The sequence below is a fragment of the Thunnus thynnus genome, chromosome 19 (genome assembly GCF_963924715.1).
Source record: "Thunnus thynnus chromosome 19, fThuThy2.1, whole genome shotgun sequence".
Classification (NCBI taxonomy): domain Eukaryota; kingdom Metazoa; phylum Chordata; class Actinopteri; order Scombriformes; family Scombridae; genus Thunnus; species Thunnus thynnus.
Genome location: NC_089535.1, coordinates 28,250,406 through 28,269,405, shown reverse-complemented (window position 1 = coordinate 28,269,405; position 19,000 = coordinate 28,250,406). Strand labels below are relative to the sequence as shown.

At 38.4% G+C, this 19,000-nt stretch overlaps 1 protein-coding gene across 1 annotated transcript in view; it reads right to left on the bottom strand.

Annotated features, from left to right (window-relative positions):
- Positions 1 to 7,087: 7,087 nt before the first annotated feature.
- The window catches only part of LOC137170487 (stromelysin-3-like), a 30,241-nt gene continuing 18,328 nt past the window's right edge, over positions 7,088 to 19,000 (bottom strand). Inside the window, exons 6-8 of the mRNA XM_067573910.1 lie at positions 18,747 to 18,951; positions 17,144 to 17,404; positions 7,088 to 16,977 (exon numbers count right to left, since the gene is read on the bottom strand). Coding sequence (XP_067430011.1) covers positions 16,850 to 16,977; positions 17,144 to 17,404; positions 18,747 to 18,951 — 594 coding nt within the window. The 3' untranslated portion in view covers positions 7,088 to 16,849. The remainder of the gene's footprint in view (positions 16,978 to 17,143; positions 17,405 to 18,746; positions 18,952 to 19,000) is intronic.

Here is a 19,000-nt window from a genome sequence, read left to right as displayed (position 1 = left end):
TGCAAAAAACTGCATGGTTTTTGCCCAAAACTGCACGGGATTAGCATAAAGTGGGCATGTATGTAAAGGGGAGACTCGTGGACTCGAGCTCTTATAATACATCCATGGTAACCACAGAACCCATTTTCGTTCAGATATCTTGAGCTGAGAGGTCAAGAGACGCCTCTGAAAATGGCCATGCTAGTTTTTCCCTGCTAACTTTGGAGCTTTATTTAGCACAGTTCCCGATAAGCTAGCATGACATGGTTGGTACCAATCGATGCCTTAGATTGTCTAGTTTCATATGATACCATGATACCTTCACTCTAGCTTTAAAAACCTGAGCCTGCTAAATCCTTGTATACGGCCCTTAAACCTCAGAGTGTACTTTCAGTTCAGTATTTATAACTTCCAATTCTAGGAAAAACACTAATATTTTTTTAGAAACTACAATTCCCCAGAGCCGCACCATGCAGCTTGATACAAATCAGTTAGAGGATTGTACAACTCAGTCATAATGTACTATTTTTATGCAATTTCTTTCCATTGAATGGAGGATTCATGGTAGATTAGGTGATTTTTCTGAGCTTTCGCACTGCAAAATAAAGGCATCAAAGGACAAATGACACGAAGACCCTCAGCTTTTTTACACTCTGAGTCTAATTCTGCACAGACAGCTTCCCTGCTGTATATGTGTCAGTGCTCCCAGTCTGTCTGTGAGCTTGGGCAACAGATACCCTTCACTTGCTACGGTGGGCAGGGAAATAAAATCGATGAATCGATAAATACAAACACGGTTGATTTCCTCTCATGGAACCAACATGCAAACTATTTTGAAACTGTAAATTTCTGCTGTCAGTCAGTCTGGTGAAGGCAGTTTGACAGACAAAATGGCGGCCACGGAGGCAGACATCTTGAACCTCTGCCTCCGCCATTGACAGGAAATTATGTGACCTCAGCAGCAGAAGTTGGTCTTCTTCATGTTGTTTTTGTGTGAACATCTGCACTGCGCATGTGTGTAGTCCACTTGTGGCAGAAAAGGTGAGAAGGCAGGAGGACTTTTGAAGATACAGCATCTGCATCTGTATCTGTATCAGTGTTCAGATACAGAGTCTGTACAGTTTTAAGATACAGAGTCTATAAAGGATCTCTAAAAAAGAGTTTGTTGGCTTTTCTAAGGTTTATTTAATATTTGATTATCAAACTTTAATACATCGAAGAATCCAGTGAGCGTAGGTATACCGATACGGAGAAAATAGATTTGAAAATGCCAAGTGGCTCCAAGCATTTAACAATGGCAATTTTTGTCTCATTGTTGTAGGTCATGTAAGCACTTTTTAAAAATATTTGTGTAAATGAATCCTGAGTTTAAATGAGTTTAAAATGGATAGCGTACTGTTGAGTACAAACTGTGTGAATCATGTTACGAGATTCAATTGGAGATTCAACAGGTCTGAGATGTCTCCCTCCGTGTCCGCCATTTTGTCTGCAGCTAGGTACTCTTGCTCAGCTCCCCAGGAGTTGCAGCTACAGACGGCTGCTTCTGTGAACAGAGATGCTGAATGCAGGTCGGAGATCATCATCTCTGGACAATGTTGAATTCATCATTTTTTCTGAAGAATGAGCTGTAGCAAAACACAGTAGAAACTATGTTTATTTGTTATTTACCTAATTGATGTGCACCTGTTTCATTTCAGCACAGTGAGAAGCTCTCTACTGCATTTTGCTGCCATTTATGGTCGTGCTGAGTTTCTCTCCTCTCCTCTGTTTCACCACGGGTGGGGCTGCCCCTCCACACCAAGCCCCCAGGAACAGCGCTGGGTTGTGAAGCCTATTTGACATAGCGGCCAAACCATGTAATTACAACATCATGTGACACTATCAGGCCCAAAAAGACTTTTTCCCATAGACTTACACTGTGAAAGAGACATCCGTAAATCAGCGGATACATTTTTTTGAGCATCACAACCCCCGCGAAATGACTTGTCTCACAATCAGAATCTGATCCGTTTGGTCCGATCGCATTTCGAAAGCCTAAAAGAGCCGCACAATTGAATTGTTTTATCCCCATTCAAGTTAGCCTGAGGGCTAAACTGGAAGTAGCCAACTAGGCCGGCGAAAGTCACTGGTGTGCTTGCTCTATGGGCCCAATGATCCCAGAAGATCCGGGTAACTTTATAGGCAGAAGTCGAACTTTTTTGGCTTCATGCGCCACTGAGCAACTTTCATAGGAATGATTGGCGTCCCGCCTCCAATGCTGTATCCAGTTCTCTTTATACATCCATGCTCCACACACTAAGAGCTAAGTGTAGCAGTGGAGAGACAGTGGAGTTGATGACAACATTTGTTGCGTTACTGTTGCTCAGTTGTTTGCCTACTTTTGAGCCACTATAGGCTAGTTGTGAGGGACGGTGGCTCACTTCAGTCAGGCGGGTAGCGCTCATTTTATAGATTTTGGAGCCATCTGTTTTTGTGAACGTATTATGACATTTAAAAGTCTAGACCCCAAGTATAAGACACTCCACTTTTTCAGATGAATTTCCTGGAAAAAAACCTGTCTAGTATTCGGACCAATGTGGTAATTGTCCTTAAACAAAATCTAAACCTTCATTTATAAGTCCATGGGTTTTACCATCCTTTTGTTCTCCTTGGTCTCACTGAAAGAGCAGGGATCCATGTGCTAAATTTGTGTGTGTGTGTGTGTGTGTGTGTGTGTGTGTGTGTGTGTGTGTGTGTGTGTGTGTGTTCCTAGAGATAGGTTATGCTAGCAAGTGGTGCTATCAGTTCACACTTGGGATGTGATTCCCATCTTGCTGGCTCCTGTAGCTTGAAGGATCAAAGGGGGTTTGGGTCAGGTCTGGTCTGGTTTAGTGGCCATGTAGGAGGAAAGGGGTCTTCTTATCGTGATCATTGCTGCTTTCCAGATGTTGTGAATATCATTGATGTCTTTGTTAGTCAGCATTCCTGGGGGGTTGGAGAAGGAGCTGGTCTTGTAGCTTGAGGGTACTGTCTGCAATCAAAGCCATAAGGGAACTTTCCCCTACAATATACATTATCATCCTTACTGAGTGTCTGTTGGCATACTACCAATGATAAATGTTTTAAAATTCTTTATTTGTTTCCCTCCAAAATGCCTTCAACATTGGACAAAACCACAAAATAGCATGATTTTCACTTTATCACTATATATATAGATTGTACATTATAATTAGTTTGTTCAATCAGTTAAATTAAAATGCACATCTGTATTTTGAGTGTGCATGCTGTCCAGAAACTAGATGCAGTAATTGTATGTATTGTTCTATGTATCTCCCCTATTGCCCTATAGTTAAACGCAAAATATGTAATTCCTGACGTTAGGGGTCTCTCAATTAAAACAATAACAAAATACAGACTGTGATGATGGTGTGAAGTAGCGTGGGATCATGGGAGTTGTTGTCTTCATTGTTAAACAACCGGCGTCTTGGGGTTAGGATTACTTCAGTGTTCATCATTCAGGATGTTTTTACAGGAAGCCGAATTATCCATAGATGTCTCCTCCTCTCCAAAACAAATAGATCCAGTGATTAAAACAGGTAAAAACACTGAATAAAGCAGTTTCACGTTAAAAAATAACTGTTTTTCCGATGCTATTTGGTGGACTTACGGTAGGGGCTGTGAGCTGAGCTGCTGTTTACATTAGCTTGTTTCTCTGATAACGTAAGATACAGACATTCAGCAGGTTTTAACCGTGAGCCGAATTATCCACAGAGGTCTCCTTCTCTCCAAAACAAATACCCGGAGAATAACACTGTAAAAACAGTAAATAAAGCAATTTTACGTTAAAAAACGGTGTTTCTCTGATGCTGTTCAGCGGAAAGAGGCCATTGTACCAGACAACCACAATGCCAACACACACAATCTTGTGTGTGTATACCCTTCGGTAGAGGGTTTGATTGACAGGCAACCAAATGAAACAGACCATTACCTTGATTAAATTACTGATTTCTCTGGGTTTGAAAATTGTTGGAAACATTTGAGATAATGTAAGTACACAACCCAACAAAATATATAACATAGGTCTAGTTGTTTTTAGACATTTTAATGCAGAACAGTTACATATTATAGCTTTAAGTGTATTTATTCATTTGAGTTGTTGATTTACACTGCAAATCATGGACTCCAGCAATGTATGAGTGCCAGCTGTACACTGGAGTCATTTACCTGTTGATGTAGTCAGTTCATGTATTTCATCATCATACAAAGCCGGTACCCCTAGACAATGAAGTATAACTGGACAGCTGTTTACTATTATACACTGGAAACAATGAAATCTCACATGTCTGAGCTGCCATCTGCTGCATAGCAATCTAACCGCAGCAGGACGACTGCAGCGTGACTCGTGCGCAAAATTGGAGAGACAAAACCTGGAAATAATCAGTATTTGGAGCTGAGCTTTATAAACATACAGTATGTGGGCATCATTTTTTTATTCTATATACCTCTGTTCTTCTCTTCTGCATAACTGATACCTCAGTGATTCTGAAACAAACTCTGGAAAGTCCTATTTTATCCTAGTAGTAGTAATGATAATAACAATAAACTTTTGAGAAGGCAATTTAAATAACTTTACTTTCACCCCACTAATTGAGGCATTTATAAGCAGTATATAGATAGTATCTACAGTGTAAGGACAGGTTCACAGTTTTTCAAGTCTGACTTAAAACAAGAGTCAGGAGCCCAAATGAACATTGAAACATGTTTTTCTTGCTGTAATCATTCCTCCTGTTCATACTGACCATTAGAAGATCCCTTCATAATGCTTATGGTGTAAGTGATGGGGGACAAAATCCACAGTCCTCCTTCTGTGCAAAAATGTATTTAAAAGTTTTTCTGAAGCTAATATGAAGCTTCAGCGTCCAAATGAGTCAAATCAAGTAGATATCTTTCAACGTTACAGTCTTTTTAGTGCCAAAGTCCCTCGTTTTGTTACTATACTTCCACCACAGCTCAACAGGGAAACACTGACCAAGGAAACACAAAGAGGGAATTTGCTAAAAAGACTGTAAATGTGTCAGATATCCACTTGATATGACTAACTCAGACTGCTGAAGCCTCATATAAGCTTCAGATACACTTTTAAATGCATTTTTGCTCAAAATGACTGTGTCGGCACACTGTGGATTTTGGCCTCCATCACTTACATTGAAAGCACATTTGAAGGAGAGCCAGTATGAACAGGAGGAATGATCACAGCGAGGAAAACCCCTTTCACTGTTTATATGGACACATGACTGTTGTTTTAAGACACACTTGAACAATTTCTAACCTATCCTGTTTATAACATACTACAATGTTGTTGTAAGCAAATCTATGCACATTTCAGTTCATGATGTATTAATAACGCAGTATAACACAGCTGTAATCATATTAAATGATATATGTTTATACAAATGAACAAATCCTCACAGCATGCCTCAAAGCATTTGTACACATGTATAAATCAGACACAGGCAGGTTCAAAACTGTTTATGAAGGTGGTCAAAACTAATAAAGACATGTTGAGTTTCAAGGTTAAAAATAGTACTTCCTGTAGTAATTAAGTATTTATAAATTCATATTTTAAGTGTTATTAATACATACTTCATATTTCATATCGATCTAATATAATATTTCTTATCTACAATGTTTTAATTTATTTTACTACTCAAGGACATAGAGTTCTGTAATTTAGTTTTTTAGATATATATTTATTGTGTGTTCTTTTTTGCTTATATGTGTGATGGGCTTGCACTGGACACTGTAGAGATGACACTTCATTCAACTAGATGTGTGAATTAACATGTGGTTGAGTGACAAACTTGAAGTTGAACTTGATATGAATACATATCATTACACATTTTATATTATCAATCATTTGTTAACTGTTTATACAGCACTAAAAGATGCTTCACAAGAGGATTTATAGTCGTTGACAAATGAATTATCCTTATATCTGTTAACAACTACAAGACAGTGTGTTGATTATAAATGTGTAATAATGGGCTTAGAATAAGTGTTACAGATAAAAGTGTAACAAAAAGTCAAGTAATATCTGTTACAGATCTGGGAGTGGATTTAGAGGTACACCTCAATTGTATTTGCCATTTTTAACAGGGTGACAAATTCTGAAATGCTGATACAAGCTTTTATTACAAGTCGCCTAAATGATTGCAATACTTGAACAAATTCAATAAAAACAACAACTGCAGCCGGGGATCTAGACTAATACAAAAGGAGATCATTCCACTACTTGCAACACTGCACTGCCTACTGGTACATTTTAGAGCCTTCCTACTTATTATGACCTAAAGTATACATATATATATATATATATATATATATATATATATATATATATATATATATATATATATATGTGTGTGTGTGTATATATATATATATATATATATATATATATATATATATATATATATATATATATATAAAAATATATATATTGTATTTTTAAAATAAGCTATTCAAAACATTGGAGCTCAGGAGATGTTTTATATAATCTGTTTAAATGTTTAAATAATTTCTATTACATTTTGATAAGAATTCTGATATAAATACTATCTAGGTTTAATGAAGTAGTTATTTGTAGGCCTATGTCATTTTTGTCAGTATTATATATACATATATGTATATATATATATATATATATATATATATATATATATATATATATATATATATATATATATATAGTGTGTGTGTGTGTGTGTGTATATATATATATATATATATATATATATATATATATATATATATATATAGTGTGTGTGTGTGTGTGTGTATATATATATATATATATATATATATATATATATATATATATATATATATATATATATATATATATATGCATTCATGGACAGAACTAGATTTCCCAATCTTGTCTCTTATCTCTTATCTTCTGAGACAGTGTGTATTATTACTGTAATGCACATAAAGGAACAACTGTATTTGGTCTGTATTTGAATGACAACCCTGTACTAGAAAACACATGGGCCACAATTGAAATGTGCATCATGCAGGCCATGATGTGATGGTTGGGATGGAAAAGGTGCTCTGTACATACTAGACCTGAAAGCATTACATTTTTAATTTGTTATTACAATATACAGTATGTTGAGTTATTACATTTTTTAACAAAAAAAGTTACTCATAATGTAGTAACTTGCACAAAATAATAATTCATTACATTATGCACAAAAGTTATTACATTTTGCAGTCACTGATTTTATTACATTATTGTCAGATTATTACATTATCAGTTTTTATTACATTTTAATTACATTATGCAGTTATCACATTATGAGTTTCTACAGGGCTATTTGCTGTATACCAACACTACCTCAGCACAACACAACTGATAGTCTCACATTAAGAGGACAAGAAATTCCACCAATTAACTTTTGACAAGTCACACTTGTTAATTGAAAACCATTCCTGGTGATGACCTCATGGCGCTGGTTAAGATATTGCCAAGAGTGTGCAAAGCTGTCATCAAGGCAAACAGTGGCTACTTTGAAGAATCAAGAATATGAAAGATGTTTTGGTTTATTTTACACTTTTTTGTTTACTGCATAATTCCATATGTGCTACTTCATAGTTTTAATGTCTTCAGTATTGTTCTACAATGTAGAAACTAGTGAAAGTAAAGAAAAATATTTGAATGAGTAAGTGTGACCAAACCTTTGACTGGTACTGTTCATAATCTCATTTTAATACTGTCGTCAGGCTGCCAAATATCAGAGTTTATAAATAACTAGAAAATGCAATTTATGGAGAAATTGCATGTGAATGCTGGCTGTTGAAAGGCTGAACTGGATTGCTGGCTTTAATTTGGACGAAGCAGTTGAAGGAGTATGAATGAGTTGGAAAAAGTAGGAAATGAGTGGGTCAAATTAGGAAATCTCAATCAGCTGTTGAATGTTGAAAGTTGAGAGCTGTGAATATTTAAAAAAAAGTATGAATGGGATTTAAAAGCTGAATAAAACTCCTAATGTGTGAAAGATGTGGAACATTTTAAGGTTTGAATGGAGTATGAATCAGTGGATAAGAGTTGGAGAAGTATGATAAAGCAGCAGAAGCAATATAAATAGTTGGAAAAGTGGGAGAGGGATGAAGGACGCAAAATATAGACTAAGCAATGAAAGACGTTCAAATGGGAGTTTTAGAGCAAGGACTTAAATGAGCTTAAGTGTACTGAGAAGGAGTTGAGGTTTCCTTTAATTATCTTTGTTGGAATAAAGATAAAACATTAGCTGAGGTCTAAGCCTTGACAAGATTTGAACTATAAGCACTTTTATTTTGAAATACTAGGTAAATCTATAGTTTCCTATTAACATATAGTGACTGTTGGGGGCTTTTATTTTGAAAAAAACAAGCCTCATCCTGTGGTTCCTGTTATGATAAAGTTACCATCTTGGGCTTTAATTTAAAAAATCGGAAATGACTGTGTGTGTGTGTGTGTGTGTGTGTGTGAGTATGAGAGAGAGGAAGGTTTGAATTGTGAATTAAACCTGAAACAGCTGAAGGCTATTGACAGTCAGACAGTGTGACAATGAGACTTTTAGATAGCACCCTTTGCTCTTTTAGGCAATTTATTTAAATGGAAGTAACTTGGGATAAGAGACAAATTTGTCTGCATTTTGATGTATAAATTATGCTCGTAGAGTGGAAGCTGTGTGAATAAGGTAATAATGTCTTTAAGATTTTTGATAAAATTTCAAGGCCTGGACCTACAGTGACTGATGTCACTCTATGTAGGTCTGAACATTCTGCACAATACACACTAATGTAAAAATCTGAGAAGGGCTGAAAATTTCATCAAACTTGAACTGCAATTGTGTAAAAAGTATGAACAATATGAAAATGTAGAATTAATGTGAGAAAGTCCCAAGTGTTGTAAATGTTTTAAAGTTTGAATGAAGTTTCTACGTGAATGTATGAATGATTTGGAAGAGGTTGAAGATGAGTGGGTTTGAATATTTTTCTAATTGACTTCCATTATAACTAAGGTTTAAACAAACTTGAATATTTTGAAACGTTTTAAAGGGATTTGAAAGTAATACCTTGAATGTATTAAAGATGTGTAACATTTCAAAGTTTGAATGAAGTTTGAAGCTGAAAGTATGAATGAGTAGATATGTCATGGACTCATGATTTTTGGACTTTTGGTTTCCTGTGTTACACTTCTGTGGTACAGTACTTTTGGTCATATGGTTTTGCTCATTCATATGATTTGGGTTCTATCTTTAAAGGACTGTCTTGCATGATCATTTAGCTTACAGTGTTGTGTACTTTAAGTTTATATTCATGTATATTCTTGGACGGATTGATTTGTATTGTAATTTGTATTAAGAGGTTTTATGTTTTCTGGGTTTTGGGTTTCCTGCTGTGCGTTTCCCTTCCTGTGCCCCTGTACTGATTTTTCCTCCTTTTCCCATCTGCACACCTGCTCTGCAACTAACCTCGTTAGCCCTGCCCTGCTCCCTTTGTTTCCCTTAACCAATCAGCTCCCTGTCTGTTCTCCTGTTTCATCACCTCACTCCCCTCTCCTGAGCTTCTCCGCCCATCTACCCACATGTACCTAATCTCCGTGTTAGTTCAGTTAGTTTTTAAGCCCTGTTTTTTTGTTCAGTCTTTGTTAGATCTCCTTTTCTGTTTCTTCAGTCTTGTTCTGTATTCTGTTTTGCTCAGATCAGTCAGCTTTTGTTTTTGCCTGCACAATGTCAGAATAAAGAAGTTTCTTCAGTCTCACTCAGCCCACAGTGCTTTTGGGTCCACCTGCTATGCTACTCTAACAAGAAAAGAGTTGAAAATGCATGAAAAAGTATAAAAATGTGTAAATTTTGAACGTTCCGTCCATTCATTTGAGTGAAGCAAAATTGCTGGAAAACACTGAATATTTCAGAAACTATGAAGGGTATGAATGAGAAAAGTAATAGTAACAATGTCCTAATTGAGCTGAATGTTTTGATGTTTGAATGAAGTTTCTATGTTGAATAATGTGGAAGGAGTTAAGTGCCAAAACAAGGGGGCGGAATAATAATAAAGAATGTAGAATAACATGTTGTGAATGCTTTCTAGCATTTACACAATAAATGCCTTTCTGTGTGAACATGTGCAGGCCTGCTGACCCTCAAGGAAAGTTCCTGCTGCTCAAAATGCAGACAGCAAATGTATCCTTCAGTGTCATCGGCAAAAATGTACAGGGAGGAACTGAGTACTACTTTCAATTAATTTATGATTTATATTGATAGATGAAGGAAAATGTTTCAGGCTGATTTTGGTTGATTCTTTAAGTCGTTTCACATACTGTAAAGTGCATTAGGATGCCCAAGGCAGGATGATAAAACGGTGCCTCCTTACATTCAGCGACACACAGGTAACAGCTCTCCAGAAGCTGTGTGGAACTACATTATTTGTAGAATTGGGGGCAGGGGCGTAAGTTTAAATGATTCGTTTTGAGGTTTTATTGTAAACAAAAAACTTTACAGATTTATTCACATGAGAAATACACATTCTGACTGAAAAAAAACTGAATATAAAAGGAAGACAGTTAAGTATATATTGAAGGTATATCAAAATAGTTTTCAAGACATGATGTCATTGTTTAAAGTCATGACTCACAGTCTCCAAGCTAAACCAGACTGCTATTATTGCAGACACAACACAGTGTATTAAACAAGTCAATGCAACCATCAGTGTCCTGCACTGATTACAAACAATAACACCTTGAATACAGATTTAATATCTATAAAACAATATACATTGAGTGAAGCTCTGTCTCATTTCTCTGATTAGGACTGAAACACTTGATTTAACATTACTATTTTAGATTATAATATAAACCAAAGTATGTTTGTTTCTAACGAAGGCACCATAACAATCAGAGAACTGAAACAAAGCTATTCAACAGATAATGAGGACTATCGTATGGCTCTGTAAAAATGCACCAAAGAAGTTCACTGAATAGTGGAAAGAACAGATTTATTTGAACTTTATTAGAATCTACTGTATTTGCATTTGTGTAATATGAGGTACTGGTTTCCCTTGCCTGCAGAAAATAGTTTTAGCACCTTAAATATTCAAAGATGTAGCACACGTCTGGAGTGAATTTAGATAAATCACCGTGAGGAAATAGACACACAGTTGATTTTCAATACTGACTGTCAATGAATATCATTCAATGGACAGAGCAGAGGTGATGAGGAGGTGATGGGCAGGTATGGCACCAAGGACAGGAATGTGGAAGGACCAAGCGGCAACCTCTGGGGCTGTAAAATAAAGCCAATGCGGAAGTGCCAAAAACTGCAGTTCCTTGAATGGCCACTTGAGGCTGGCTCCAAAAGTGAGTCATCCCCCATAGACCCCCATGTTAAAATGCCCAACTTTACAGCAGAAATAAATGTTTACAGCCTGGTACAAAAAACAGTTTTGGTCTCTAAAGCTAATTTCTCCTTTCATGACAACTGTATGGGGGGGTGAATTTTTTTTATAACTCACCCGTTTAAATTTTATTAACATGGCTGCTTTGAGTGACAGGTCCGCCAGCCACTAGGTGGCTTATTTTAGCCATTCGGCCCGCCTCTTTGCCCATTTTTGATTGGCTGGGAGTTAGGCAGCGTCACGCACAGATGGCGACTGCCGGAGTGGCTCACTTTGAGTTTCAAAACAATGGTGATGGACAGGTTGACAGACGAGATAAGGCAGGAGTCTCCGTGGACTATGATGTTCACGGATGACATTGTGATCTGTAGTGAGAGTAGGGAGCAGGTTGAGGAGAGTCTGGACAGGTGGAAGTATGCACTGGAGAAAGAGGAATGACAGTCAGTAGGCGCAAGACGGAATTCATGTGCATGAATGGGAGGGAGAACAGCAGAATGGTGAGCATGCGAGGCGTGGAGGTGGTGAAGGTGGATGAGTTTAAATACTTGGGGTCAACTATTAATAGTAATGGGGAATGTGGAAGAGAGGTGAAGAAGAGAGTGCAGGCAGGGTGGAGTGGGTGGAGAAGAGTGTCAGTAGTGATTTGCAACAGAAGGGTACTAGCAAGAGTGAAAGGGAAGGTTTACAAGAGGTTTATGAGGCCAGCTATGTTGTATTTTGGAGGCACAAACCATACAACTTCGCTAATGACACAGATGAAAAGACAGGAGGTGGAGCTGGAGGTGGCAGAGTTGAAATTCTTTTTGGAAACGGTTTGGAAACAAATCAAGAGAGGTATGATTGAAATGGTTTGAACATGTTCGGAGGAGATATGCTGGTTAGTTTGAGAGAGGGATGCTGAAGATGGAGCTGCCAGCCAAGAGGAAAAGAGGAAGGCCAAATAGGAGGTTCATGGATATGGTGAGGGAAGACATGCAGGTGGTTGGCGTGACAGAGGAAGATGCAGAGGACAGGAAGAAATGGAGCCGGATGATCCGCTGTGGCAACCTCTAACGGGTACAGCCAAAAGAAGAAGTCGTCTGTGCAGATCTAAACTGTCAGTGGTTGAGGTGGCTACAGGAGGCTGTGTGGAGATGACTGGCTGCACAGACCACCAAGCTCCAACCTACATAGTGTTTTGGACTACCCAGTGGGTTGGCAAGCTCAAGAACCAAACAACCAGGAAATAAAACCAAAGGAAACTGAGGAAGTAATCAAAGCACAATTGCAATTAACATGTTTTGGAAATAAAAAATAAAGGCCAGAATAGATATGTAAGGCTGGGCAAAGGTAAGGTATTTGCTGCCAAAAATGCTGAGTGGCTCTTTTGTGTGTTGTGTGACTCCCTTTACAACAGATCATCAGTTTCACTGGGTCAGCTATATGTACATGCATATCCAGGTGGCACTAAGATGCAAAACTACAGCCATGCTAGTAGATCTGTGAGGTTGTACTGAGGCACAGTGATACTTTGAGCGACATGCTAACATCAGGATGCTAGCATGCTCACAATGATAATATTAATGCTAACATTTAGCAGGTGTAAAGTTTACTATGTTTATCATCTGAGATTAGCGTGTTAGCATGTTAATATTTGCTACTTAGCACTAAACAAAGTACAGCTGAGGTCGATGTCATTAGTTTCACAAGTAATTTCAGTGGTAAAGCTTAGTATTGGAGACATTGAGATTTTGAACTGATGATGGTACTAGGTGAAAAGTGAAGGGATCACCAAAGTTATTACATCATTAATCCTAAGGGGGACATGAATGTCTGTACCAAATTTAATGGCAATCCATCCAATAGTTTTCGTGATATTTCACTTAAAACCGCAAACCACAAATGCCAACCACATGGTGGCGCTAGAGGAAAAGTCAGAGGATCACCAAAGTCAATTGGATTCATCTTCTGGGTGCAATCAATGTCTCTTCATTGTAGTCCATTTGTTAGTTGTTGATAATTAGATATTTCAGTCTGGACCAATGCTAGCGTGGTAAAAAGCACCACTGTAGGAACCCAAATTCAGTTTCTGGTTTCAGTGCTGACTTAGCTGGTTACAATGTTACAATGTTACAATTTCACAGAGTTAATACAACACAAGCAAGGATCTAGTCAGGAGAGAACAACACGAGCAAGTGCCATAAAGCTAAGTTAGGTCCGATAGGATGTAGGTGCCAACATGCAGTGCATAGAAGCGGATAATAGTTAGTTTGTTTGTTTTTTTAAATTTATTTTATATGACCATCAGGTGCAGAGGTGTCCACGAAAGAGCTGGGTGTTTAGCTTCTTCTTAAAGATCGAGAGGGACTCTGCAGATCGAATGGAGTTTGATAACTCGTTCCAACTACAGAAGAGAAGAGTTTAGCTAGGGACTTAGTGCCCTGTTGTTAGTACCAGGCACCCTTCATTGGCAAAGCGTAGTGAGTGGGAGGGAGTGTAGACCTGAATGGGGGAGTTCAGGTAGGTGGGAGCTGTTTTGTAAGCAAGTGTCAAGGTTTTGAATTTGGTGCGGTCAGAAATTGGGAGCCAGTGGAGGGATATGAACAGCGGAGTGATATGTGCTGTTTTGGACTGATTGAAGACCAGACATGCCACCACACTCTGGATCATATGCAGAGGTTTGAACATGGGGAGACCTGCCAGTAAGGAGTTGCAAATCAATACAACCAAGCAATTGAGGCCACGTGAACCTTAAAGGTTAGTTGGTCATCAATCATGACACCCAAGTTTCAGGCAGACTTTGTGGGCATGAGTTGGGCTGATTCGAGCTGGATATTGATCTGTTGTTGTATAGAAGGACTGGCTGGGATGACAAGAACCTCAGTCTTAGCGAAGGTAAGCTGAAGGTGGCGTTCCTTCATCCATGCCACGATATCGGCAAGGCATGACGAGTTCCATGCCGAGACTGTGAGGTCTTCCGGCAGGAACAGTAGTATCGTCAGCATAGCAATGGTATGAGAATACATGGGAGTGGCTCATTGCACCAAGTGAGGTGGCGTATATTGAGAAGAGAAGGGGACCGAGCACTAACTCTTGAGGAACCCCTGTGAGTAATTTCCCCCTCAAACACAACTGGCAGAGTTGTCAAGCACAGGCAACAAAGCCAGTGGCTCCAATGGATGAAACAGTTAACCAACATTATATGACATGAGGGACGAACACACACAATTTACATAGTGTTCTTCAAAGGGAAAGATGGAAAAGTTGGCAGCTTTTTAAATGTGTAGTCTTAAAGGCTTCAGTATGCTTCAAACAAAGTGTCTAACAGCACCTGAAATCCCATTTCCGACAGCAGCATCAGGAATTTTTGTAACTTTCCTGAACAGAAAGTCTGACTAATCTGGCAGTCATGGGCACTTTACATAGCTGCTGACCAGGTGTGAAGAGGTGAGAGAGTGTGTGGTAAATCATCCCCATTTGTATGATTCATCGCATTGAGACTATGGGTGAGTTTTATGGACATAAAACTTATCGGTCCTGATGAATTTTGTACAGTTAACACAAATCAAAAAGAATGTCAGCAGTTATTTTTGCATGTACAACAGTTGAAACTAACAGATTTAAGCTTTAAAAATAATTTCAGAAATGAAAAAATACAAAATGCAAAATACTAAACTACACTACGGTGGTGTTTAATGGCAGATGGTTATTGTATGGATCATTGTGATGCTGAGTAAAATCATCAATTACTATTACACGGGTGAAACATTGTGATTACTGGATAATCAGTGTGTCCAGAGAAGTGAATTCAACTTCAAAAGGGTCATCATCTCTTTTGAAGAGATGGTGACTCCAGAGGTGCACCCAGTGAGCCTGGCCATGAAAATACTGTATATTTAGATCACTCTTTTCCCAAGACTCCTGGGATTTCTTGCTGAATATGGAGTTTATAATCCGAGTGGTTACAAGTAGTTACAGAGTATTATATAACCACCTTTATGGTCGCCTGAGGTTATTACTCCGCAGAGTTAGATTGATAATCACATTAGACTGCCATTTTGTTTTCACTTCATTATGTATTATTATTAATATTATTTATATTATTTTTATTTGGCTATTATTATTGTATTGTTATTACCATTTATTTCACTGAAAAACTGAAATGTGAATGGTGATTCAAAGGCCCAAAAAAAGACTAGTGTGGAGTGGAAGAGAGGGTATATCTGTGTAATGCATCAGTTTCAGCATGTTATTTCTGTGGTTTGAGGAACAGGAGAGTTGTTCTTTAGTTGTTATGTTAGGGTTAAACGCTGCTCTGCAATCTGATTTGGGGTTGTCTGATGATAGTGTTTGTGTATATAGATTTTGCAGATTTGTTCACACAACTGAACAATGGGCTGCCATTTTAGCATGAAAAAAAAAGTTGATCCAGTTATAGTGCCATGATGATGGTGTTTCAGGTTCAGAGTGTATTTACAACAGTTGCGTGGTAGAGTTAATGAGGTTCGCTGAAGGCATGTTTGTTTCAGTACATAGTAGCCTTCAGTATGTGAACACAGACACACAAGCAGACACATACCATCAATCCACAGGCATTTTTCCCAAGAAAATGGGAGCAGATTTTGACAAGAATTTCTGGGAAATATGGGGATCTCAATTCTCAGTATTCAACCCTAGATGCAGTGAGAGGGGAACTATGACAGCAGGCTTTTTGCCCCACCTTCAGGTGTGGTCATTCAGAACAGGTATAATCATTTTTGCACTTACACGGTCAGACAAAAACAACAAATTCTATTTGGCCATACTGAAGCCTTAATACATGCCTCAAGTTTGCTAATGAGCAAGGTGTTGCTTGATTTGTCTCAGGTTTTCCTACTGCAGGCATTTAAGAGTACTTGCACCCAGTCTGCTTGCACTGTCAACATTTGGTGGATGCTCCTTCCACAACCACAGCAGTTCACATTGCATTATAGGGCATTGCTACAGACAGGAACTTTTCAACCCACAGAGGTCAGTGCAGCAGTACTGCTCTTCCTAGATCTAGAGTGGAGTTGCTCTTTAAATGTGGACAAACACTTGTAGTACTTGGGCAGTGGGTTTTGGCACCAAAGCCTGAGGGTGAAGCTTTGTCAGGGTTGAATTACCTGTCTCCAGATGTTTACTGTCCTTTCAAATTGAGAAAATCATTTGTGGACTGTTCCTGCAAACTTATATTTACAGTAAAATCTAGAATTTACGTGTAAATTCAAATACAAATGCATTGTTTTCAAAAGATAATTTGGTTGCAGCAGAAGATGACTTTGACAAGTGGCTGCCGTTATAGTTATATGGATTTTGAGTCATCTCAATGAAATACATCAGCCTTCAGTATATTTTCAAAATGACCAGAATGTGCTGTATGGGATATAAAGCTGAAAAATCAACCCACTCCTCTTCAGAAGTTTACCAGATGTACTGTATGTGTTTGAACTTATTTGGACCGTAAGGCAGAGCAGCCAAAGAAATCCATGCCGATGCTGCGGGGGTAGCCTTCTAGCATCTTCAGTGCCACAGGGTCAAACTTCCAATAGTGCGACCCACTCAGGAAATTGGCGTAGCCTGTCAGGATGGGAGAAAAGGCAACAGTCAGCTATGGGTTTGCAGGTTAAAACAATCTCCCGACTTTTATCAGTCACTAGCACAGAGGCACAGAAAACTAATATGAAATTATTATTATTATTATTAATATTATTAAATTATTATTTCCCGTCATCCCAGTCCTCACCATATCTGTCCCGAAAACCTGCATCAATTTGGAGGGGCACTCCTCCCCACTCATGCAAGCTGCGCGGGTGGACATCAGAGACTCGATTCTCGCGAGGATTGAAGGGCCAGTAAGAAGTGGACTTGAAGAGGTAGACTTTCTCGACTTTGTCTTCTTCCCACTTCACAGCTGCTTGGATGTCTGTTACGGGAAGACCCAGCTGCTGCACTGAATCTGGTCCTGTTATCTTCCTCTCTGCATCAAACACCCAGTAGTTTCCACCTGTCACGATATGAACATGGACTTAAAACCCAAAATTTGAACTTCATTTACCTGGATTTATTTCACCATTAGTTTTCTTCAAGGCAGTGCCCTAATCCAGAACAAAACATTTACAGCTGGTCTGAAAGTACTGTAGCAATGATAAGAATAAGAATAACAAAAAATATTTTCATGAATACTTTTTTTCCACTTTTTTGTTATTGAGCCTATTTTGTCTCTTTTTTTGTTTTGTCGTCTTCTCTAAAATGAATCTTTAGTCACTTCATCCATCTCAAACAGTGACTGAATACTAGACTGAAAAGCCACTTCAGGCTGACCACACTCAATATCACTGATGGATGTGGTTGTATGTGCTCTGCTGCACCTGTAACCACACTCAACAGTGAAATCACAATGTACTGACGCACCCTTTCCATCACTGCTGTGAGCTGAGAAGTTAAATCACTGGAGGTCAGCAAGAAAAAAAATATTTTCAGCTGCTAAGTTGCTTATTTGTCCAGTAGAAAGAGGTTTCAATGTAAACTGACAGCATATTCTGAATTTTTCAGAGTAACCAGGACATTGTTTCAGGAAAGACATTGCTGATGGATGTTTTATGTGTACATTAAGTGCCAGATCACACCAGAAAGTGGCAATGTCAAATTTATTTGTGCATCCTCAGGAGGTGGGTGATCCTACATTCTTAGTTGCATAGCAACTACTTGCGCTCTTGCCCACTAACCAGACAAAAAGGTAACATAGTTAAATCACCTAACACTCCTGTCTCACTGCAAACATCTCTTTTGTGGAGTTGACTTTGGCAGAGCAGGGTTATATAAAATTGGACACAGCTAATAAGATAGCTTCCTCCATACTGGTTAAGAATACAAAAGGTGCCACATCAAGAAATTTTCCACCGTAACAATAATAGTTATATACAGTACATACAGTACTGTGTGTTTTACGCACTAAAAGTTAAGTGAGGATGCTTTCAAAAATAATGGCATCAATTGTTGTTGTTATTTGTCAATTAACATGACGGGGAAATCCCTGTGTTTAAAGGGGATGAAATTAGCAAATATGACTAGCCACAACTGGTGCAGCCTCTAACACACCCACTTATAATGTCTTCTTTCTCATCCCACCCTGTATCCACTTGACTGTGGTCTGTGCTGTGCCGCTGGTTTTGCAAAGATTGGGCCCTTTAACTTATATTTTAACTTCTTTCAGCACTTCCAATTTATCTATTTTAAATACCATTTGACCTATTCAACTGTTTCAGTATTTCAATTATTTCATTAATTTCAACTGCAAGTTTTCGGCAGGGAGCAAACTTTTCTTGTTAGTCTCTATTATGACCAACCTCGGAAGAACCAGATGTTGCCAGACTTGTCTTCATACGCAGCATCAATGTTGTCAGGAATGCCCCTCCAGTGGCGTGAAGCCAAGGCTGGATAGCCAGGTTGTAGCTGCCCATCACGGATACGCCAAACATATCGAGACTTAAAGAAGAACAGCTCTCCCCTGATCATGGACACAGCATCAAAGGTTGTTCTGCAGGCATCCGGCTGGGGCACAACGACATACACAGCGGGGGAATTTTTGTGTGTGCACTAA